The sequence below is a fragment of the Pseudochaenichthys georgianus genome, chromosome 15 (assembly GCF_902827115.2).
Source record: "Pseudochaenichthys georgianus chromosome 15, fPseGeo1.2, whole genome shotgun sequence".
Lineage (NCBI taxonomy): Eukaryota > Metazoa > Chordata > Actinopteri > Perciformes > Channichthyidae > Pseudochaenichthys > Pseudochaenichthys georgianus.
Window position 1 is genome coordinate 3,111,000 of NC_047517.1, and position 23,795 is coordinate 3,134,794.

Genomic DNA, 23,795 nt, shown 5'->3' on the forward strand with positions numbered 1-23,795 from the left:
GTTGAACCAGGGACCCTGCGGTCATGAGTCAACTGCTTTCCAGCTGAGCCAAAGCACACACGCTGAATCTCATTGAAAACAATGTAAGATATGTATTCCTGTATTTATTCCTACATTTATGTATGCTTGTATCTGGTAATACTTATGACATGTTCCGACCTCTATAAGTGAGGGTCTGAGCTCTCTTGATTCCATCGTGTCACCGGGCCCGGGTACAGGAGGGGTAATATGGTTCTTATTATACATCCATGGGTATTATGAGCGTTGTTGTTACGGTAGAGCGAAGGAAGCAGGTAGGACCCAAATGCAGATTAAAGTGAAAATAATTCCTTTATTTCAAGGCATATATATATATATATATATATATATATATGCAGGCAGAACATAACACTCACCGAGGACAAGCCAAATCACAAGACGAACCAACACTCAACACTGGGAGACAGGGGAATTTAAACACAGGGTAACTAGACACAGGTGGGAACAATCAGGGGTGGGGCTGACACTGAAGAGCACAGGAGACACACAAGGAGTGACAGGTGAAAACAATCAGGAAATTAGACACACCAGGGAAACTAACGACAGGAGGAAAAACACAGGGAAAAGGACCAGACAATATACCAAGAGGAAAACATGACGGGGAAAACAGCAAAACACCCAAACCAAGACATAGAAAACGTGACATAACACAATAATCGTAACGGAACCCCCCCCTCAAGGGACGGATTCCAGACGTCCCTAAAATACCAAAACAGTCCCATAAACGTCCAAAAAACAATGTCCAGCAGGGTGGGTGGAGGGGGACCGGAGGAGGGACATAAAACTAGGGCCACCAGGGTGGGTGGAGGGGGTCAGGAGGACGGACGCAAAACTAGGGCCACCAGGGTGGGTGGAGAGGGTCTGGAGGACGGGACTGAACTGACCGCCCAGGGGCACGGCAGAGGACCAGGAAGGGGTCTCGGGCGGACGGCCCGGGGGCAAGGCAGAGGACCAGGAAGGGGTCTCGGGCAGACGGCCCGGGGGTAAGGCAGAGTCCAAAAAGGGGGATTCGGGCGGACGGCCCGGGGGCAAGGCAGAGGACCAGGAAGGGGTCTCGGGCAGACGGCCCGGGGGTAAGACGGAGTCCAAAAAGGGGAACTTGGGCGGACGGCCCGGGGGCAAGACAGAGTCCAAGGTGGGGACCATGGAGGTGCGAAGGCAGCGGCAGGAAGAGTCAGGGGGCTGGGCCCGAGGGCGAGGACCGCTGCACTCAGGGGGCCGGGCTCGAGGGCGAAGACCAGACAGCTCCGCAGGCCGGGCAGGAAGGCGCTGACGGGACAGTGCCGGAGGCCGGGCAGGACCCGGTGTCAGAGCTGGTGGGACAGGCCTCGGCAGGATCCCCCACGGAAGAGGACCAGGACACGGGATTGGCAGGACCGCCGGCAGGAGAGCAGTCGGCGGGGCTTCCAACAGCACAGGACAAAGGGTTGGCAGGACCCCCGGCAGGAGAGCAGACGGCGGGACCCCCAACGGGACAGGACAAAGGGCCGGCAGGACCCCCGGCAGGAGAGCAGTCGGTGGGGCCTCCAACGAGAAAGGAGAAAGGGTTGGCAGGACCCCTGGCAGAAGAGTAGTCTGCGGGACCTCCAACGGGACAGGACATAGAGTTGGCAGGACCCCCGGCAGGGGAGTCGACGGCGGGACCTCCAACGAGAAAGGAGAAGGAGCTGGCAGGCCCCCCGGCAGGAGAGTAGACGGCGGGACCTCCAACCGGACAGGACAAAGGGTTGGCAGGACCCCCTGTGGCATCAAAAAAGCTGAATCCGCTGGGTCCATCTTTGGTTGGTTCGTAATGTTACGGTAGAGCGAAGGAAGCAGGTAGGACCCAAATGCAGATTAAAGTGAAAAGAATTCCTTTATTTCAAGGCTATATATATATGCCCCCCGGCAGGAGAGCAGTCGGCGGGGCTTCCAACAGCACAGGACAAAGGGTTGGCAGGACCCCCGGCAGGAGAGCAGACGGCGGGACCCCCGGCAAATGTTACGGTAGAGCGAAGGAAGCAGGTAGGACCCAAATGCAGATTAAAGTGAAAATAATTCCTTTATTTCAAGGCTATATATATATATATGCAGGCAGAACAGACCACTCACCGAGGACAAGCCAAATCACAAGACAAACCGACACTGAACACTGGGAGACAGGGGAATTTAAACACAGGGTAACTAGACACAGGTGGGAACAATCAGGGGTGGGGCTGACATTGAAGAGCACAGGAGACACACAAGGAGTGACAGGTGAAAACAATCAGGAAATTAGACACACCAGGGAATCTAACGACAGGAGGAAAAACACAGGGAAAAGGACCAGACAATATACCAAGAGGAAAACATGACGGGGAGAACAGCAAAACACCCAAACCAAGACATAGAAAACGTGACATAACACAATAATTGTAACAGTTGTGAGTGGTTCAACGGTTCAACCGATCTGAATCGCTTCCTGAAGCAGTCACGTGGTATCGACAGGCAGCGAGGCTTCGTTTGTCATCGGTGACGTCACTGGCCCAAAACGATACAAGCCTCGGTACATGCTTCACAAAAAGCTTCGGGGATTACTCGACACACGCTCCAAAGCCTCGGCGCAATACGTAACATCACTAATAGTTTGTTAGTTTGTTGAAACTGTGTTGCAATATGTGGCTTCTGGTCTTCATCTGCATGCTTTCAGGTAAGAATGTAAGCATTCAAAAGTACACATTTTGCCTAATAATAATAATAATGATTATTCACTCTTTCTTTTCATGCAGTCGTTGGTGGTGTCCCTATAAATGCAACACAGGAGGATACCAGTCATGCAACAGGTTGGTGTTCAATTGATTATTGTTTTTTAAAGCATTTGATCAAATATAGAAATTATTAATGAGGAATTCCTTGTTTTTGTAGACAATGTTACTGCGATGTCAGATGTGCAAAAACAAGGTAAACTGTAATTGTATACAAACTGAACATTCTGTTTATATCTCTATTTGTTTTAAACTATATTTCACTTAATATTTAATGTACAGGTAGTGTCATTCCCTTAAATGGCACCCAGAATATGACTCATCCTGCAACAGGTACGTCTATCAGATATTGAATGTCGTGTTTTAAAATGATTTGATTTAACCCTCAGATTTCTCTAGGTGTGTTGGTGTCAATGCTAGAGCCACAGCGATCCAGTTCAGAAACTCTAGAAGGTAAACTTTGAATACATGTGTAAAACAAATATAGTCTTTCATAGATGCAATGTACAGTGACTCGTTTTATCACGTCGTAGGGCTTGAAGATGACGTGATTGTCCAAGAGGGAGACATTTTGATTCCGGTAATAAGGACAACTTTTATTTCCCACATTTCTTTAGGATGCAATGACATTCCTGGCCAACAGTTTTTATTATTGCAAAACAAAGAATAAAGACTCCTGAGCACCAAGGGGCGAGCCGGCACACTAAGGGAAAGCATTGAAGGGGAAATTAATAAAACAAATGCATTAAACTACAAATATTTAAACTAATAACAATTCTACCTTTGCCACCACTACTCCCCTCCCCCAGTGGCGTTTTCTCCTGGAGGCCAAGGGAAGCCAGGCTTCCCCTGTTTTTTCAGATTGTAGTTATATAATTATAATAAATAAATAAAAACACTTAATTTAGTTTCGGTCATTCTTTGTTGTGTGTTGCTGCTGGTCCATCTCGCCCCCATTCTCATTGAGTATTTTACAAATAGTGAAACAGCGCCCCTGTAGATGTTATGGTGAAACAGTAGATTGCACTCTCTGTTGCGAGAGGAGGCCAGCCGAAATTGGCTTCCCTTGGTGAAAAAAAATGAAGGGATTGACCAATCAGATGAGGCTCACATCATGCCCCTGCCAACCTGTGATTGGTCAGGGCCATCCCAAGGGAAGCCAGAGGCGGCTGGCATGGCAGGCGCATCAACTTAGTGTTGCAGTGACGAGTCCTAAAACCCGGAAGTAAGATGCGCTCGGTTTCCCTCGACAAAAAAGCAATGAGATTTCTCCATAGGATTTTGGAAAATAGCTCGAAATAAGGTCAGTGGAAAACGAACCTGTTAGATAAATGCACGTTTTGTTCAGTCGGATAATATCCACATGTCTACCCTACTTTTATAATTTTCGAATCATAAATCTAATCGATAGAAGATAGATAGCGGCACTGCATCACTCTCACCGCAGTTAGAAAGTAGCAAGCAACTGAAGCAAGTGCAATTATGGAGGGTGGAGATTTGGAGTATTTAATCAAAAATAATTGTACTAAACTTCCGCTACAGCAGCAACAACAAATACAATCTGATGACAGGCCAATGCCCAAACTGGAGCTGTGTACAGCGAGGAAAAAAGGAGCGAATCGGACGTAAAACGTTAAAGGTCTCCTGATTTAGTTTGTGAATGAATGCTTATTAGAGTTTCGGCTGGAGAGTGCGTGCGGACCTGTCGGTTAGATAACAGGCGTGTGTAAGTCCTGCATCTGTATGATACAAATGTGGGTAAAATGATACCGGGTGCTGTAATCACTCACCTGGTTACGTTATTACATTGACCACCCCACCCCCGACCCAAAAGAAAGGACGTATTATTGGCTTCCCCTAATTTTTTTCCCACGCCACGCTACTGCCCTCCCGACTACTTCTTAGAATTATTACAAATAATAATAATGCTTTTTTTAAGTCAGGCAGACCTTAAAGGTGGGGTAAGTAATTCACTTCAGAAACACTTGTTATATTCCATGGAATGCTCTTAACATCCCGATAGAAATGAATACATTAAATGCTTTGACAATAAATACATTAAAAAATGTCATCTGTGGAAGCCGTGGCGCTGTAAAAAGCACGACCAATCATCTGAGCCGGCCTGGCTAAAATAACTTGATGGCCTGCCTGCCTGTCAGCCTTCCATCTGTGCACAAACTCATCTCGTGCCCTCATTGGTCATGTGTGTGTTGGAGGAGGGGCTCTGTAAGGAAGTCTGAAGGAAGAGGCAGATTGTTTCCGGCTGTGTATTTTACCCATGGATGTATAAGACTAAAGACTTTACCTACAACCCCACCTTTTAAGTTGTAAAATGAAGTCTTCAGAATTCTGCAATTGTTGATGGAAATTGGGCTCAAAACTGGTAAATTAAGACGATGAACAACCATATTTATAAATCCATGGAAGTGTTGAAAGTGTGGCGATAAAACCGAACTGTTGTTGCTGTTTATATTTTCAGGAGGACAGGAATGCCGTGCAGAACCTGTGGTCGGACGCCGTCATGCCGTACACCATCAGTCAGGAACTCGGTGGGTGGATTCTTTATTAACCCGCTCTAATGTTTGACTCATTAGCAACAAGTGATTAGCAACTGTTATGTTTTCATTCCAACAGCTGATCGAGCGTTTGACATCCACGCTGCCTTCAAGATGATCTCAGACGTCACCTGCATTCGCTTCACGCCTCACACCACAGAGCTGAACTACATCGAGTTCCGTAATGGCAAAGGGTGAGAGATATTACTATTCAACGCAAAACTATTATTATTTCTCTCTTGTCTTGAGGTATTTTGATTTGTGTCTTCACTCATAACTATCTAATAGTAATATAACACTTGTGAACACCTTAAATATATTTTTTTCTTTTCACATAAGGCAGCAAATGAAGGCAAACTCTTTTGTTTCTTAAGTATTAGAAGTTAAAATACAAGTGTTGCTCTCGTATAAATAGCCTCGACTGAAGGTTATTTATTTGTATCTATTTCAGGGAGTTTCTCCAGTGGATATAGTTCCAATGATAACTGGGAAGATAGATTTTCTTGGGGTAAAAATTGTGCAAATAACTCACAGAAATAAGGTCCCATGGAGGTACCCCGGAAAGGGAGGGACTTCGCCTCTCTATACTGCAGCAACACATGGATACATTTGGTTTAAAAAGTTTCTTTCCACTTGCCTTTAAATGCCTTTTCTTGTCTCTGCAGCTGTTCGTCCTACGTTGGATGTGTAGGAGGAGCCCAGGCGCTGTACTCCGCACCCTCGTGCTCTGTGGGTAATGTTTGCCATGAGATCATCCATGCTCTGGGTCTGCACCACGAACACAACCGCAGGGACCGCGACCAGTACATCTCTGTGGAGTGGAGCAACATCATGCCAGGTGAACACCTCGCTGGGAGACATTATCCTGTATTAAGAAAACACAATGAATAGTTTTTCCATTTCACATATTTTAAACTGCATAGGCTATGTATTTTTGGGGCAATTCGATGTAGAAGTACATTGTAAGTTTTGAATGTTTTATTTTAGATGATACAAATCCTTAAAGGCACAGAAATAAAACATAAAATGGTGCTGTAGCTTAGGATGATTAGAACAAACCAACTCCATGTTCTGCAGAAATCAAGGTGTAATGAATAATTCCTGATTTTAAAAAGGGAAACGAAGCAACTTCGAGGTGAAACAAGGAGACACTCAGAACCTGCCGTATGACCTCAACTCCATCATGCACTACGGGGAGTAAGTCTGAACCCATCCTCGTGTATTTCTTCCCCTGCATAACATTTAAAAAGAAAAACGAATAATAATACCAATACAGGATGAATGAATTCTAACTTGGGAAGAACTGTATGTTATAATCCTACACAACTATTTAGTAAATGATCTTTTGTTTCAGGTCTTACTTCAGTCAAGATGGCAGTCCGACGGTGTTGTCGAAGACTAGCGGGGTGCAGATAGATCAAAGGACACACCTCAGTGAGCTGGATGTACTGAGGCTGAACTCACTCTACCACTGTGGTAACGACTAACCAACTGCGCTACTGTCGAAATATATTACAGACGCATGCATAATCCAAACTGAAGTACAGTTTTCAGTTCATGCAAAGTATTCAAACTTTACTCAGACATGAGGAGGGACGCACTGAGCCACGCTGATGTTAACTGACATTAACCATGAGATTAATAAAGTTTTTGAAAATCCTACCCCGCTTGCTCTTTCCTTTTATTGAAAACGTATACCTACAAGCCTATACCTAGAATTCTCTGAGTTTTTATCAAATTTGGTACCTAAAACGGATAAAGTAATTATCGTAGGTGACTTTAATATTCATGTTGATGATGATACAAATAGCCTTACTGTTGCATTTAACTCTATATTAGATTCTGCTTTAGGCTGGTTTAGGTCCTATCTATCTGAACGCTCTCAGTTTCTACGTGTTGACGATGAATCTTCCACGCAAACCAAAGTTAGCCATGGAGTGCCACAGGGCTCAGTGCTCGGACCTATTTTGTTCACATTATATATGCTAACGTTAGGCAATATTATAAGGAATCATTCTGTAAACTTTCATTGTTATGTGGATGATACTCAACTATATTTATCAATCAAGCCTGATGAAATTAATCATCTAAATAAAATTCAAGACTGCCTTAACCCTTGTGCCCTCCTCGGGCATTTTTGTACATTTTTCCTGACTTTTTTTTTTGATTTCGTAATCATTTCAGCTTTTGGCATGGAATTCTGTAAGAAGTCTTCTTTTGAGTCAAATTTTTGAAATCCATTGTCGTTTACTCTTACGTGTTTTGTATACTCTCGTGATGCATTTTGTACCCTCTGGACACCTTCGTGGCAAAAATGTACACGCCCATAATAACTGCTATTAAATCATCATACATGAATTTTTTTTTTTACTACTTTTTTTTTCATGAATCACTTAAGCAGCTTATAACGTACTCAAAACTACCAAACATTCAATAATATTCTGGATTTTATCTCTTTAAATGCCTGTTTAATTATTTGCATTATTTATTATTTATTACAAAAAAACACAACCTTAAATGTGTTCAATATAATAATTAGTAGAGGGATGGGGCTTTGGTGGTTATTAGAGTCTTGGATGAGTCAAAGATTGACAATACAGTTAATTTCACTGCATTATTATTTTTTACGTAGTGTCAGATACTACCTCTGGACCCCTTCGTGGCAAAAATGTACACGCCCATAATAACTGCTATTAAATGATCATACATCAACATTTCTTTCTACTTTTTTTCATAAATCACTTAAACAACTTATAACGTATTCAAATCTACCAAATATTCGATATTTTTCAGGATGTTAACCCATGAAATGCCTGTTTCATTATCTGAATTATATCATTATTTATTAAAAAAGAACACAAAAAATGAAAAATGTTCGATATAATAATTAGTAGAGGGATGTAACTTTGGTGATTATTAGAGTCTTGGATGAGTCAAAGATTAGCAACAAAATTGATTTGACTGCATTATTATTTTGTACGTATTAGATACTACCTCTAGACACCTTCTAGAGGTAGTAAAAATGCCTCATTGACTGCCATTCAAACCACCTTTTTTGATCTCACTGCCATTGCAGTATAAACCATGCATTTTGTAATGTCAGCATTTCGGGGCTGGTCTGCTGGTCCTTGGTGGTGATGGCTCTGGTGAAGGCCCTTGAGCCACAGTAGATCTTGACCTGGGGGCCGGCACAGATAGATGTTCTGGCTGCTGGATAAACGCCGCCTGTGGGCCACTAGGCCCAGGCAGCTGTGAAACATCTCTGTAAAACAAATTAAAATGTAGGACAATAACTAATTTAAACTAATTTCATTGAAATAAAGTTAAAGTAAAATGTTGCTCAAGCACAAATAAAAAGGAAGTTTGGGAGGTTGGAGAAGGACGCACGCACTTCCAGTTACTTTACATTCAGTATAAAATCACAGACACACATATACATAGGCTACATCTGATTACAAAGTCTCATCTGTACGGGACGGTACAATAATACTAGGCACACATATAAATAAATCTATGACAAAGTCCCATCTGTACAGAACAGTATGATAAAATAATCGATGGCTAAAACATGTCACTGTAAATGTCTCCGTTGTAGGACAAATAAATGATTAATTTAAATCATCTACACATGTAATCTCACTTTTACACACCAAAATAACGTTAACACAGAGTAAACGTTTGCTAATGGAGAGTCTATTTTGTCCAATAAAAAGTTCATGACTATCGATAAAAAATATATATCAATAAACCTATTATTGTTCATGTTCGCGGTATTCCCCACACATTGCCAGTACACTATTACTGTACTATTTACACTTACCCATGTCCAAATGGATCCTTTTCTTCTTCTTCTTCTTCTTCTTCTTCTTCTTCTTCTTCTTCTTCTTCTTCTTCTTCTTCTTCTTCTTCTTCTTCGTCGAAGACTTCAGGTTCTGAGGCTCTATCTTCACTGCTGCTAGCGAAAAAAATCTCTAGCGAAGTCGGCAACTGTAAAGTTTTTTTTAGCCATTTTCTCTGTATCTCTCTCTCTCCTCATAGACGTAAACTGATGGGAGACACGTGGTTTATGTTTTTTTTACTTGGTGGGTAGGTCCTTAGTGATTTCTCAATGTCCATTGGTCATTTCAGACCATGATGGCTGCCGGCCGAGATTTCCTTGACGGACACACGAATCCACCAATCCCACAGTGTAAAGTCAAGCTGCTTTGAGCGGCCATATTGGGTGCTGTGCCCTGGTTACAGTCTCAGAGGAGATACCGCTGGAAAGCTACTCTTCCAGCGATTCCGCGGATATCTGAATCATGTTTCTACTCCTTATAATCGAAAATATATGATTAATTACTTCAAATGATGTGCAGGTCCACCGACTCCAAAGGGTTAAACTCTCATGCAGCACTGCAGCTTCCAAAAAGGCCTTAGCGGAAGGTTTTGTTAAATTTTAAGCCATAACCTTTGAGATTTAGTTGCACCAGAGGCAACAATCTGCATCTGCTCTCAGAGACGGTTCAAATGACATCAAGCTCAAAGCGGTCGGACCTTCCTTTGTGCCGTAAAGAGCACCGTACGGCACGAAAACGTGACCTCTAACCTTTGGAGCTTTGTTACATTTCAAGCCGTAACCTTTGACATTAGGAGCAGCACAGGCATCAATCTGCATGTACTTTTCCAGCCGGTTCTAATGAGAGCAAGCTCAAAGCGGTCGGACCTTCCTTTGTGCCGTAAAGGGCACCGTACGGCATGAAAACATGACGTACACAGCAAGTGAATACTCGTGTTACTGTGTAATATGTGGAAAGTGGGACCCCATATTGGGTTGACGGACACCCCCCCCATAAGTACAAGTACACAGTAAGTGAATACTCGTGTTACTGTGTAATATATGGAACGTGGGCCCTCATATTGCCTTTTGGCCACCCCACCATGCAGTATAAGTACACACTAATGAGAAGAGCGCCATCTATTGTCCAATGCATGCATACATACTCATATGCTGTTTGTGTACTCATTTAGACTGGCAAGTGACGGTAAAAATCCAAGGCAATCCCTTCGCCTCAATACATTGCCCACGAGTGTTTTATCCCAATGGGAAGAATGTCCATGCCGGCACTAGAGTGCTTACCAGACCAAAAATCAAAAAAGATGCGTGTGAAAGGGATTACACTAACGCATCACAACTTTTTTGATTTTTGGTCTGGTAAGCATAACTTTTAGGGATCCCCCAGATAAACCCCCATGGGCAGTGGAGTCTCCCCCTGTCTTGTCACATAGATTATACGATCTGTGTCGTAGTAGCAAACTCTGTGCTGTAATTTCTCCAATTCACTGTATAGTTTCAGCCAGTTTGTGATTTTGAGGCTATTTCAGTGAAACAAGGCTGTTTTGAACATTTGACAGATGTATGCTTAAATTCTCTGAGAAAGTTACTGAGAGATACACTTTAGTGTATAAAAAGCTGAAAAGCAGATAATGAAGTACTTTGTGTCAGTAGATTTCGTTAAGAATCTTACTCTTAATGGCAGTTTGTGATTTTGAGAGATTTCAGTGAAACAACGCTGTTTTGAATATTTGACAGATTTATGCTTAACTCTCTCAAAAAGTTACTGAAAGATACAATTTTGTATGTAAAAAGCTGAAAAAAGTAGATAATGAAGTAGACTTTGTGTCCTTAGATTTCGTTAAGAATCTGACTCTTAATGGCAGTTTGTGATTTTGAGGCTATTTCAGTGAAACAAGGCTGTTTTTTGTAAAACAAACACACAGCGCACCACGCACGCGAGTAAACGTGCATCGCTTTCTGGCTCCGTAATTACACCAGTGCACGTGCAACTTAAGTATCAGGTTCTGACTGGTCACAACAATAATTAAATATCACTCTTAATACAACAAATAATTAACATTTATCTATTTCGGGGTACACATTTTGCTGTTTGCTGTCCTTATTTATTTATGTTAAAAACTGGTTGCCACTGACAATGGCAACCAAAGGCCAACAAGTGGTTGACATTTTTTCTGAATGGTTGCCAATGGCAACCTGGCAGCCGTTACAGTTTTACGACAAACTGTGACTTTTTTGACATGGAAATGATTGTTTAAGATTGACAAACATCACATGTGTAATTCGTGGCACAATTCAAATGGGATTGAAAGATAATCTTTCTCTCCCCATTGACTTCAATGTATAATTTTTCCGAAATAAGGTCCCATGGAGGCTCCCGGAAGGGGAGGGACTCCCCAAAACATATTCTTGAATATAAATACCTAATTTTGAGTTATTTACACTTATAGTTTAATGTCTTGTTACATAAGAATAGATCATATTTGTTAAGTGTTATTATGGGAGAATTACTATTCTTGTGGTACTAATGCCTTAAGATAGCAAAAGATATTAATTCAACATTGGATTTTGGTTAAATTGGTTATTTTTGGTTGAGGTTGAACAATCAATGTTGATTCGATGTGTTTTTACTAGTGCTGTCAAAATTATCGCGTTAACGGCGGTAATTAATTTTTTGAATTAATTGCGTTAAAATATTTAACGCATTTAACGCATGTGCAGAATGGCCCGCCCCATACATGCCACTAGTGGCAGCGCCAGGGTATGGCTGGGGTAGGCTACACCCATACCAAGAAATGGCTTAGCCCCACCATGAAAAATTATGTTAAAGTAAGCCAAATAAAGTCTGCCAACTCACGCGGAGTAAATTGCACAGACAGCAGTTAGTAAGATTGATTTCAGTAGCCACGGTTTTGAAAACTTTTGTCACGTAGTGATCGTCTTCTCAATAGAACATCTTTGATAACGGCGTGGTGTTGTTGCAGGAAGTCCCGACGGAGAATACTTTTGCTGTAGTACAGGGGTGCACATAACTGGTACGCAGGGTATGTGCCTAATCTGAAATGCGTACCGTCAGTTGTGTCACAAAGCGCATTTGCGTACCGACGTACTTGTCAAGCTTTTCCAGAAGGCGGTTAGATCACCGGACGACAGATCAGTCGGTCTCTGTGTGCACAGACAGGGCTGCTGTTAACGTCGGTCTGTACAACGGACTTGTGCCAAAACTACGCCAACCGGCTGCGGAGGGAGACTCCCCCCTTCACTGGAGAACTGCGCTAAAACCGCTGATCACAACGTTCACACTCTGTGGTCACGAAGTACTCCACTAGCCGCCGCCGCCCCCCCCCCCTCTGTCGACTTTCCTGAAGTACTCCCACGTTGATAGAAATCAACACGTAATGAATTAAGACCCCACGGTTTGATGATTGATAGGTCATAAACATAGATACTGTATGTTAAATGGATATATCCGCCTTCTTTCATTTATCTTTCCATTCCCACAACAATATACATAAATAAATGGCATATTTTGGACATAGTTCGAAAGGTGATTAATCATGATTAATTAATTTTTAAGCTGTGATTAATCTGATTAAAAATGTTAATCGTTTGACAGCCCTAGTTTTTACATATACTATTTCAACGTTTGAAAATATGTTGTTGAATCAATTTAATATAGATGCCGGTTTTTCAACGTTGAAATTCCCTACATTGAATTGACATTGTTTCAACGTGTGTGGCGCTCCCCTCTCGGGTGAGATCATGATACAGCGTCGGAGGCGGGGTCTGGTTCTTTCCTATGAGAGCTGCTGTGCATGAAGACAAAATGGCCCAATTTTTGAGAGAGCGAAAGGTCACAGATTACCCGTCATGCCTGTTGCACGTTGCACTTAATCTTGAAAGCACGTTGGTCACGTGAAAGAGCGTACACCTCAGGGTGTGGAGGAAGGCAGGCAGTTCAGTTGCCGCGAAACCGCCTGAAGAGAAGAGACGGATCACAAATCGGTAAGAAATGTAACGTGACGGTTGCGCATCTATATGTTTACCTCAGTTACACCCTGTTATGTTTTTTTAGGCTATCCAGAGTGCAAAAGAGGGAACTAATTACTAGTGATGGCGAGATGAAGCCTTATGAAGCTTTGAAGCTTTCCAGCCAATTGGTTCGCAAAAGGGTTCATCTCATGAGGCTTCATCATGGGCTTCATTTGAACCATAGACTGTATATATGATTTGAACACAAACCCCCTGTTGGTCAAACTGTGTAAAACAGGCAGATTGGACATATCAACAGTGTGCTGTATATCATACCGAGTTCCCAATGAGTAAAGCCTTAGAATAACTCTCTAAACGACGAACATTAAAGGTCACATGTCATGGTCCTTTCTACTGATCATAATATCATTGTTGAGGGATATTACAATAGAAAAATACTGTGCAATTTTCCAAACTCACATTGTTTCGCATACAGCATCTCTGTAAACTACGTGTATTCACTCTCTCCACTAAACGGCTCGTTGGAGCTCTTGCCCCCCTCCCAGTGAGCCCAGTGTGCTCCGATTGACCAATCCACAGACTTCCTCACACACACGCAGCTCAGCTGTCTCCTCCGGGCTGCTGCTGATAACAGACAGTTGCGATCGCGGCGAAATTCTCTCTGCAGACACATTCTCACAGCGTGTATCAACCTTTTTCTTCTCAATATCAAGCCACACTTATTGTTTTTACTTCGGCTGAGACTTTGTGTGTGCTCGGGGTGATTCACAACGTCCGATTGTGTCACGTTGTGAATCGCGCTGAGCTCTGTGGAGGTGTGATTTCCTTGTTTAGCGATACACAGCGAAACACAGCCAAACTCACCCTGAGCACACACACAGTCTCAGCCGAAGTAAAAACAATTAGTGTGGCTTGATATTGAGAAGACAAAGGTTGATAAACACTGTGAGAATGGGTCTGCAGAGAGAATTTCGCCGCGATCCCAACTGTCTGTTATCAGCAGCAGCCCGGAGGAGACATCAGCTGAGCTGCGTGTGTGTGTGAGGAAGTCCGTGGATTGGTCAATTTGGACCAATCAGCGGGGGCTTAATTTAACGGCTCCGCAGACTTAACGTACCGGCTCCACGGATTGGTCCATTTCGTTCCGGTTACAACATGACGTCCTGATGTACCCGGAAGAATCAAATGGATGATGACGTTTCACCAACGAGGCGTTTTGGGGAGTTCTTCTCTGTGTTAGAGTTTTACTCGCTACAGGGTGTACTTTGAGGGTTTTGACTCTGCATACCGTTTACATGCATAAAAACCTTCATAACACACAAGGGGACGGGTAATAACCGGAAAAGCATGACATGTCACCTTTAAATCATATCTTCATGTTAACAATATTGTTTTTATTCCAGTTGATTGTGATAGAAAAGCCTAAGGTGGCTGGTAAACATTGCAAAGAGGGATTTGCATTCCTTCGTAAACGTAACCATGTTGTAGCCTGAGAAAGGCTAAACCATATCAAAGAATACATTTATTAACTACATTATCTCATTTAGCTGTAGCTTTTATAAACAACAAAAAATATGTATTGACCAGTTGTTGAACCAGGGACCCTGCGGTCGTGAGTCAACTGCTTTCCAGCTGAGCCACAGCACACACACTAAATCTCACTGAAAACACTGGACCATATTTATTCCTGTATTTATTCATGTTTTTATTCTTACATTTATTTATGCTTGTATCTATTTATACCTATGACATGTTCCGACCTCTATATAAGTGAGGGTCTGAGCTCTCTTAATTCCATCGTGTCACCGGGCCCGGGTACAGGAGGAGTAATATGGTTCTTATTATACATCCATGGCAGCGCCATATAGATAGAAGAGTTACGACAACGGAAGTCCAAAAACGGTTATCGTCACGTGGTTCATGTAGACGAGGATCGTTCCCCGGAAGTTCATGGCGGGCAATGTGAATGCATTGATAACAGGAGATAGAAGTACGATTTTTGGTAATTATTAGTGAATAAAGGTTTTGATTTGAAATATTTATACAACAAATCGATATGTGTATGTATTTACATCAATATGTTTTAAAAAATAAAATAGAATTTGCTAATATTAAGTGATAAATATTAGGATTAGTGTGAACAACTAGTTTACATGTTAGGCTAACAGTGCCTTGGTTAAAGAGCCTGTTGCTGTTTATTTATAGCTTTGAATTCTTTAAAACCAATATTATCTTCTTAAACTTGTATGGTAGTCAGGAGCATCACTTTCTAATGTTTATTGATATATTTAGAGGGAGGGGATCTAAAGTAATGCTTTAAAATTCAGATTAGATTAATTTCTACCATTTTCTTAAATTCATGGTAGTTTCTGTAATCCCATGGTAATTGAGGACACAAGTTATCTAAATGATTAATGTCATCTTTATGGCTTTCAGAAAGGACAGGAGACCGACAGGTGACTATCAAAGGACTAGCAGCAGCAGCAGCAGCAGCACGATGATGATGTTAAATGTGTTGTTTTAGGAACATCCATTGCAAATACATGGAATTCAATAAACATTGAATAGCATAACATGCAGTTTGTCTGTGCCTTTTCCTCCGTGTTGTCCTGGTTTGCTGTGCTGCCTCCTAGTCGCCACCATGGTTTGCTGTGCTGCCTGGGGATGCTCCAATCGCTACGAGAAAGGAGTACGAATGTACGGCTTCCCCACTGACACAGAGCGGAGGAAAAAATTGCTGGCTCAAGTCAGCAGGAGCAATTTCACGACCAACATCAAAAAAATATGTGATGTAATTATATACAAACACTGCATTTGCACTTTTTCACAAAACGAAAACCACACCATTGGGAAAGCTTAATGTTTTCTCTAATACAAACAAACAGGGAAAGGCTTGAAAAACACTGAGTTGAGACTCAGGGTGCAGGGTGAGGGTCTCAGTGCAGGTATTCAGGCTCCAGTGAATCCCCCTCTGGTTCTTGTGCTGAAAGAGGGAGTAAGACAGGAGAAAGGGTTATACACACCTATATAGCACACCTATTGGATGGGAAATTGCCTTGGGGAGATAAGGTGTTTACTTATATAAAACAGTAGTATTAAACTTACCTTGTGTTTTCACTCTCACTTAAGTCCCTCTCCCTTTGCCATCAATCCAAAATCGGCTGAGCTGCAACATTATACAGACAGGTAATAATCAACATAATCACAAGGACACAATATGGCTCTGCTAAAAAAACTCACTCTTACACGCACCAAAGTTGTATGTATCTAATATTTAACTCCCTCCACCCCTGCATACAATCCCGTTTAGAAGCCCCTCTTCTCTAATTCAACAACGTTGGACGAAATGACATTAAGAGAACGGAATTTACAGCTCCAGCCAGAGCCTACGTTAAGAATATCAAGTCACATAATGGCTATTCAGGGTGCAATAAGTGTGATCAACATGGTGTGTGGAGGAAGAAAATGACTTATCCTGAAACAAATGTCAGGCTCAGGACAGACTCAAGTTATTGTGATATGATTGATGAAGAACATCACTTGAAATAGACACTCAGTCCTTTAACAGGGACAGTACAGATGGTTTCTTCATTCCCAATACATTATATGCACCTCTGTTGTCTTGGTGTGATGAGAAAACTGTTGAATATGTGGTTAAAGGGCAATCTAGCCACTAGGCTTCCTTCACAAACTGTTAACAGTATATCAAGCAAACTGCTGGGGTTACATTCTGACACATCTTGTGAATTCAATCTCAAGCCAAGGGGTTTGAATGAGCTGGATCGTTGGAAAGCTACAGAGCTCCGATCCTTCATACTGTACTGGGGCCCTGTAGTTCTGAAGGATTGCCTTCCCATTGAGATTTATGACAACTTTATGTTTTCAGTGGCCATGTATTTGTTTTTGTCTCCTGGAATATCTGGCCAAAAGGTTGAATTGGCGCATAGATTGATGATTTCCTTTGTGGAACACTTTGGACAGTTGTATGGCAGGGATCAGATTGTGTTCAGTGTACACCAGCTTATACATTTAGCCGATGAATACAAACAATTTGGACCTTTAGATAATGTTTCAGGATTCCCTTTTGAGAATTATCTTGGCCAAATAAAGCATATTTTACGCAAGCCACACCAACCTCTACAACAGGTGGTCAAAAGGTTGTCAGAACAGCCACGTTTTGAGGTTCCATTACCAACAGATGAAACAGTCTTACAGAAAATCCACACTGATGGTCCACTCCCTCAACATTTCGGTGTTACTGTACAGTACAGGTCTCCAATAGTCGTTTTACCTTGTCTACAAAGCAGGGGCATAATTGTATTGAGGTGGGACATAGTATTGCAGTAGTGCAGAATATAGTCCAGGAAGAAGATGAGGTCTATGTGATCTACAAAAGGTTCAGACACCAAGAATCATATTACACTTATCCCTGCGAGTCCTCATGCATAGGTACATACAAGGTTAGAGAGTTGTGTAACAATATCGGGGTTGGTAAACTTGGATGTATCAAACGTAAATGTGTTCTGTATCCAGAGTCAGAAGGAAATGGCCTCATAGCTATTCCAATAGTTCATATGCAGTAGCATACCGCTCATACTGCTGGGCGAGTAAATGACATCTTATGATTTATGAGCAGGTTTTTTTTTAATCATTTACATTATTTCATTTATTGTATACAGAATGGAAAGGGAGGTGGTGCTTTGGGCCGTTGTACTTTTTCCAAATGGCGGAGCTGCAACAGTTCTTGCCAGCTGGTTCAGTCTAAAGGAAGGTAAATTGTTATGGCCCCCAAAAAACATGTATTTGAAGACCCTTAAAGAACACATGACGGCCCATAAAGGATGGACCACATATGCGAATGTCCGGCTCTTGATTACTTGTGGTAAGTAGTTACTGCATTACTATTGTCTATTTTCAAGTATATAGGTATCCACACGTTTTTATGGATGGCAGTTTGAATGTGTGTGGTGCCATACCACATATGACATATCTGTCACAAGTGAGACTAGTCAGTAAAATGTCATCCTGTTATTTTATGCTTTTTCTTTTACAGACTCATTGGAAAAGGCCAAACGATACGAAGAAAAGTATGTGAATACTGGATGTCCAACCACTGACCTGAGCTCTGAGGACGAAGCAGGTGAACGTGGGAAAAGAAGAGTAAGGTACAGTTGAATTCCTGTAGGAGGTCAGGTTCCATGTCTGGCCTGACTTTAACCCTTATCAGACAACGTCACATTGATAAGAACCAGTATGCGACGCGTGCATAGGCTGGAACCAAAAGAACCCAACCGCTCATAAGATGCAATGAAAAAGTGGTCACAGCACTCCCAGTGTGGAGGAAGCAGGCTTAGGATGTTTACTTTGATCGCTCCCTCTTGAAATATATAATCCTTGGTTTCTGTGTAAACAATAAGTAAAAACCCCACCTCCAGTCCTGTGATAGACTAGTGTCATCTCTATGTGTACCTGTACGTCAAGCTGCCTCATTCTACAGAAATGGGCCATGGGCCAAATTATTTCAATTAATGGGAATGTTGAATGTTTCATTTTTATTTTCCAGGCCAAATCCTGTGTACATGGAGTCAGATGGGGAGTCAGAAACCAGCTGTGTGAAGAGAAGATTTGCCAAGCCATCTGATGTTCATTGTCCTACAGTGCTCCCAGAATCCAGCCAGTACCCCTCAGTACCAACCCCAAATGCAAGCAGTGGTATGTCATTACTTGGCAGAAACAATATGTAATTGCATGTGAGCTTTAATTTACAAGCATTTAGTTCCTCCATTAATACATTCAAACATTAGTCATGTGATATGTGTTCAAAAGTTAACCGATATTTGGAACGATATACATTTGCAGTAATATCAGAAAATCTTGGTCTCAAAATGTAGAATAACACAAACTCCAACACAACTTCTTTGAAATGCCTTTTTAAGTTTGATGAACTTTTCAACATCTTAAAACGGGTTTCCTCTCTGTGACCCTGAGTAAAGTAAATGAAATAAAAATAAAATAAAAACTAATAAAACTTGTTCTGAACTTCTGATATTTGAGTCTCACTCATTTAGTATTCCCAATTCAGCAGCACCAGATTGTGGTGCAGAAAGCAGAGTTGCTGCGAGGCTCCACTAGCAGCCCCCCCCCCTCACAGTTTATCCGCTGCGAGACGCTACCCGCGTCCCTGTGTAACTGATAGAATTGGATCGGGACATTGCTCGTGAACACAGAGTGGTGACTGCAACCAGAGAAACGGCCGCATCAGACCCAAAGTTTTATCGGCAATTTGATTTTAAAAAAGGCCGATAGTGATAATCTGTAATATGCGGAATATCCGCCTCGATAATCGGTCGACCCCTACTTCACACTACTACCTCCGGGCGGACAGTATGTAAATATGCTTTGTCCGAGTTACAGCATTCATAGTTCATGTTTTGTGTTCTCTCATTGTAGGCTTTTGTGGAAGCTATTTGGCGGAGTTGGACCAGTCAATGGACCACTGTAATGATGGTAAGTAAACTAATGGTGTAAAAGTCAGGCACATTCATGTGGCTGCCGATGACAATTTATTCAGGACACCGGAAATATGACCCAATGTTTCAGTCTGTCCGAAACGTTGGTCATATTTTCTGTATCCTGAATAAATTGTCATCGGCAGCCACTTGAGTGCACCCCTCGTTATTAAGTAGACTAATTTGCTATTATATGTCTTTTTTTATCTATGGATCACAGGAATTATCAGCACCTTAGGTGGGAAACTATTCTTTAATTACTCACTCGGTAGTCAAGTGTGTTCATCCCACAGGTCTCCTTTATCTAAAGTTGGAAAGTAACTATATGGGGCTAGCTAGGTGCAATTGCTATATGGTGATCATGGATAACAACTTTGATAGTGCTCGTTTGCCTTATTTAGTTATTTCTGTCTTTTTCTAGGATTGCCAACATATAACTCCAGCCCCTACCACGCTATGCCATTAGAGAAAGCAAGGAATGGTATGTATTTCTCATCTTAAATGTTGTTGTTTTTTGTGGAAAATTCACAAATTCATGTTCAATATAAATAATTAATACCAGCTCAGTGGCCTTGTGGTTAGTGTCCGCCCTGAGATTGGGAGGTTGTGAGTTTGATCGCTGACCGAGTCATACCAAAGACTGTTAACAATGGTACCCGATATCTCCCTGCTTGGCACTCAGTATCAAGGGTTGGATTGGGTTAAGTCCCTGTGACATACTAGCATCATGTCCAGGGGGTGTACTTGTACATCATGGTGCGGAAACAGGATATCGGCTCCTATGGGCCACTAGCCATGAGAACCATTGGTTCTCATGGCTTACTTATAAACAATTAATAATGGTGTCTTATCTTTTAGACGGCGGTGCCAGCTATGCACATGGCTCAAGATTAGCTGACTTCAGCGCACCGGGTTTAGCTCACCTGACCCCGCAGCACCCATCCCACCCCCCTTCAGCTCCAGAAACACCACGGGGGAGATTATATGGAGGGGAATCAAGCCGAGTGTTGAAAGGCAAGTATCATTTTCTGAGCAGGTTCTTAACCGTACTGATGCCTTCTGAATTGAGAAACCTATCCCTTCATGTTTTTTGTCATGGTGTTAAGGCTTAAAATATAAGCACTTAAACCTGCACTATGTAACCTTTTTGTGATTAAATGTTATTTTGTCCAATCTGTATGGTAGTGTTAATACAATATAACTTACAATTGGGGTGGTTGATTTTGGTCTCCCTGCTCTTCTATTGAGACATTTAGATCCTTTATCTAGGTGAGACATGACCTTGGTTTGACAACAATTATGACTTTATGGTCAATTTCTCCCCTGAGCAAGCAGGCAGGCTCTATAAGCTCAGTGGTAAATATTTCAGCAGTTGTGCTGGAGACCTGTGTTCAAATTCAGGGTAGAATAGGAAAGTTACATAGTGCAGCTTTAATGGATACTGTTGGCAAACACTTATCAGTGAGTTACTTAGTGTCATTCTAAATGATTGGAAATTAAAAATCTATCCTTGAAATGTAAATTAAAACCTTTATTTTGTTATTTTTCAAGACATTGCTGCCATGAGAACCACGAAGATGCTTACCGAGCTATGTATGGAGGTGAAGCAGATCTCACGTGACATTAACTTTATAAAGACGGAACTTGCTAAACTGAACATTCATGGAGCTGGACCAGAGTCACAAGAATACAACTTCCCCATAATGCTTCCACTCACAAAAGAGGAGAAGTTTGATGAGACTGAAGCTGCTCTGAGGGAGGAAGCAGTCCGTCAACAGATGGTGAACAATTTTTACACAAAGCATTTTCTCTATAATCTGTCGAGGCTTCTAATATTTTCTGTATGCATTTGCAGGTATCCTGTGGATCCTTATACGTTTTAAAAGTCTTACATTTCTTGTTTGAAATCTTAAGGGCTTATGTCTGGAATTGTAGGAGTGGATACATTACATTTCGTTTTTCTCTTGGATGTGTGTTTGACAGAAATATTTTAAAAATACGCCTCGCGAATCACGATAATATTTTTCTTAATCAATTTTTGACAATTTCTTTAGGATTGCCAATTTGGTTGTTGGCATTGTTTGTCGATTAGTTTGGACACAGTAGTGGTCTTATTTCTTCTTTAGAGGTAATACAAATGTGTTCAAATTCATTACATTTATATTTATTTATAAATGAGAAGATGTCTATTTACATAGTACACTGTAGCACACTAACCATTTTCTCTCGTCTGTTAAGATTACCCGCCTGGCATTAGTCCGAGGGACCAACTCGGAAAATATGATCCGGCGAATGCTATCCGCTGCCATGACAAACAGTCTAGCCTGCATCTTCAACTGGGTGGGAAAGGGAGAAAAGAGGGCCTTCAAGGACACACTGATAACGGACTGCATGTTTGATGAGCCTGTACCTCAAAATACTAGGTTTACTACTTTACAACAGATTTGGCAAATATTGAAGTCTTTTAAATGTCTTTCTCAAGTTGATAAGAATGGATGCAAAATGCATCCATTCTTATCCTTATCTTCATATAAGTGGTCCTCATTAATGCTCATAATAGGATGGCAGCATTTCTGTCTACTCGCTCTGCTTCTCAAAGGTGGGCTGTGGACAGTTCAGAAACCTGCCTACCAGTGACATTATTCCTAACTAATGGAAATTGGAAATGACCATTGATGATGTCACTGATGGGCACGTTTCTGAACTGTCCACTACCGTCCGCTGAGACACAGAGTGAGTAGACCAAAATGAGTATTCATTAATTCAGTATCAGTATTCTCATCCTCCTCGACCTCTCTGCCGCTTTTGACACTGTTTCTCATACAGTCCTCCTGAAATGCCTCTCTGACAACCTTGGCATCACTGGCACAGCTCTGTCATGGTTTCAGTCCTATCTATCAACCAGGTCTCAGTTTGTTAGCATCAGCGGCTCATCCTCCCCCTCGGCCCCAGTCAACCATGGTGTCCCCCAAGGCTCTGTGCTTGGTCCCTTACTTTTCACCATTTACATGCTCCCCCTTGGCCAGATCATACGTCAATTCGGTCTCAATTTCCACTGCTACGCTGACGACACTCAGCTCTATCTCAGCACCTCACCATCCGCCCAGCTCCCTCCACAGTCTTTGGTCAACTGTCTCCATGCCATAAAAACCTGGATGACAGCAAATCTACTCAAACTCAACAGTAAGAAGACTGAGCTCATGGTTGTGGCCCCCAAAGCACTGCTCCGGAAGGTTGGGGATCTCCTCCTCCACATTGACGGCTGTTCCATCTCCCCGTCTCCCGAAGTCCGTAACCTGGGTGTCATCCTTGACTCCACTCTCTCATTTCAGTCACACATCAAATCCGTCACTAAGTCTGCCTTCTATCACCTCAGGAACATCTCCCGTCTACGACCATCACTCTCTGATTCCGTGGCCGAAACCCTCATTCATGCATTCGTCTCCTCCCGGTTGGATTACTGCAACGGAGTCCTGTTCGGGGTTCCCAGTAAAGCCCTGGACAGGCTCCAGTATGTGCAGAACTCGGCTGCCAGGGTGCTCACTCACACCAAGCCCTGGCAGCACATTACCCCCACCCTGATCCACCTCCACTGGCTCCCAGTCAAGCACCGTATCACCTATAAACTCCTTCTTCTGACTTACAAATCCCTCCATGCCCTCGCCCCCCAATACCTGTCTGACCTTCTCCGCTACCACACTCCATCCCGGAAGCTAAGATCATCTGGACAGGATCTCCTCTCCACCCCCCGCACCAGGTTGCGGACTTTTGGTGACAGAGCCTTCAGTGTGGCATCCCCCACCCTCTGGAACTCTCTCCCCCCCGAAATCCGCAGCGCCCCAACCCTGGACATTTTCAAAAAAGCCCTCAAAATGCACCTTTTTACTAAGGCTTTCCCCACTAGTTAGTTTAATAGGTTTATTTTTCCACTACTCCCCCCCCCCCTACCCGACTTGTAAAGCGACCTTGGGTTTCCTGAAAGGCGCTATAAAAATATTATATATTATTATTATTATTATTAATAGTGTGAATCAATTATATGAAGATGGGGTTGATGGGTGAATTGCTCAATTAAGGCCGCCTGAAAACCTAGTACACTAAACAGTACACACTGGAACGCATCCATTGCAGCTTTCTTCTT

At 42.4% G+C, this 23,795-nt stretch overlaps 1 protein-coding gene across 1 annotated transcript; it reads left to right on the forward strand.

Annotated features, from left to right (window-relative positions):
* Positions 1-2,626: 2,626 nt before the first annotated feature.
* On the forward strand, positions 2,627-6,979 carry LOC117460047 (hatching enzyme 1.2-like). The gene is made up of 11 exons (XM_034101261.2): positions 2,627-2,707; positions 2,787-2,840; positions 2,923-2,958; positions 3,045-3,095; positions 3,162-3,215; positions 3,296-3,342; positions 5,242-5,311; positions 5,397-5,511; positions 5,983-6,155; positions 6,433-6,514; positions 6,672-6,979. The coding sequence occupies exons 1-11, from the start codon at positions 2,674-2,676 to the stop codon at positions 6,802-6,804; spliced, it is 849 nt and encodes a 282-aa protein (XP_033957152.1). The 5' UTR covers positions 2,627-2,673; the 3' UTR covers positions 6,805-6,979.
* The last annotated feature ends 16,816 nt before the right edge of the window (positions 6,980-23,795 follow it).

Excerpts from the sequence above, each read along its gene's own strand:
- LOC117460047 (XM_034101261.2), top strand. The coding sequence starts at position 2,674 with ATGTGGCTTCTGGTCTTCATCTGCATGCTTTCAG. Across the intron at positions 3,216-3,295 it reads CAGTTCAGAAACTCTAGAAG|GGCTTGAAGATGACGTGATT; the intron begins GTAAACTTTGAA and ends ATCACGTCGTAG. Across the intron at positions 3,343-5,241 it reads AGGGAGACATTTTGATTCCG|GAGGACAGGAATGCCGTGCA; the intron begins GTAATAAGGACA and ends TTATATTTTCAG.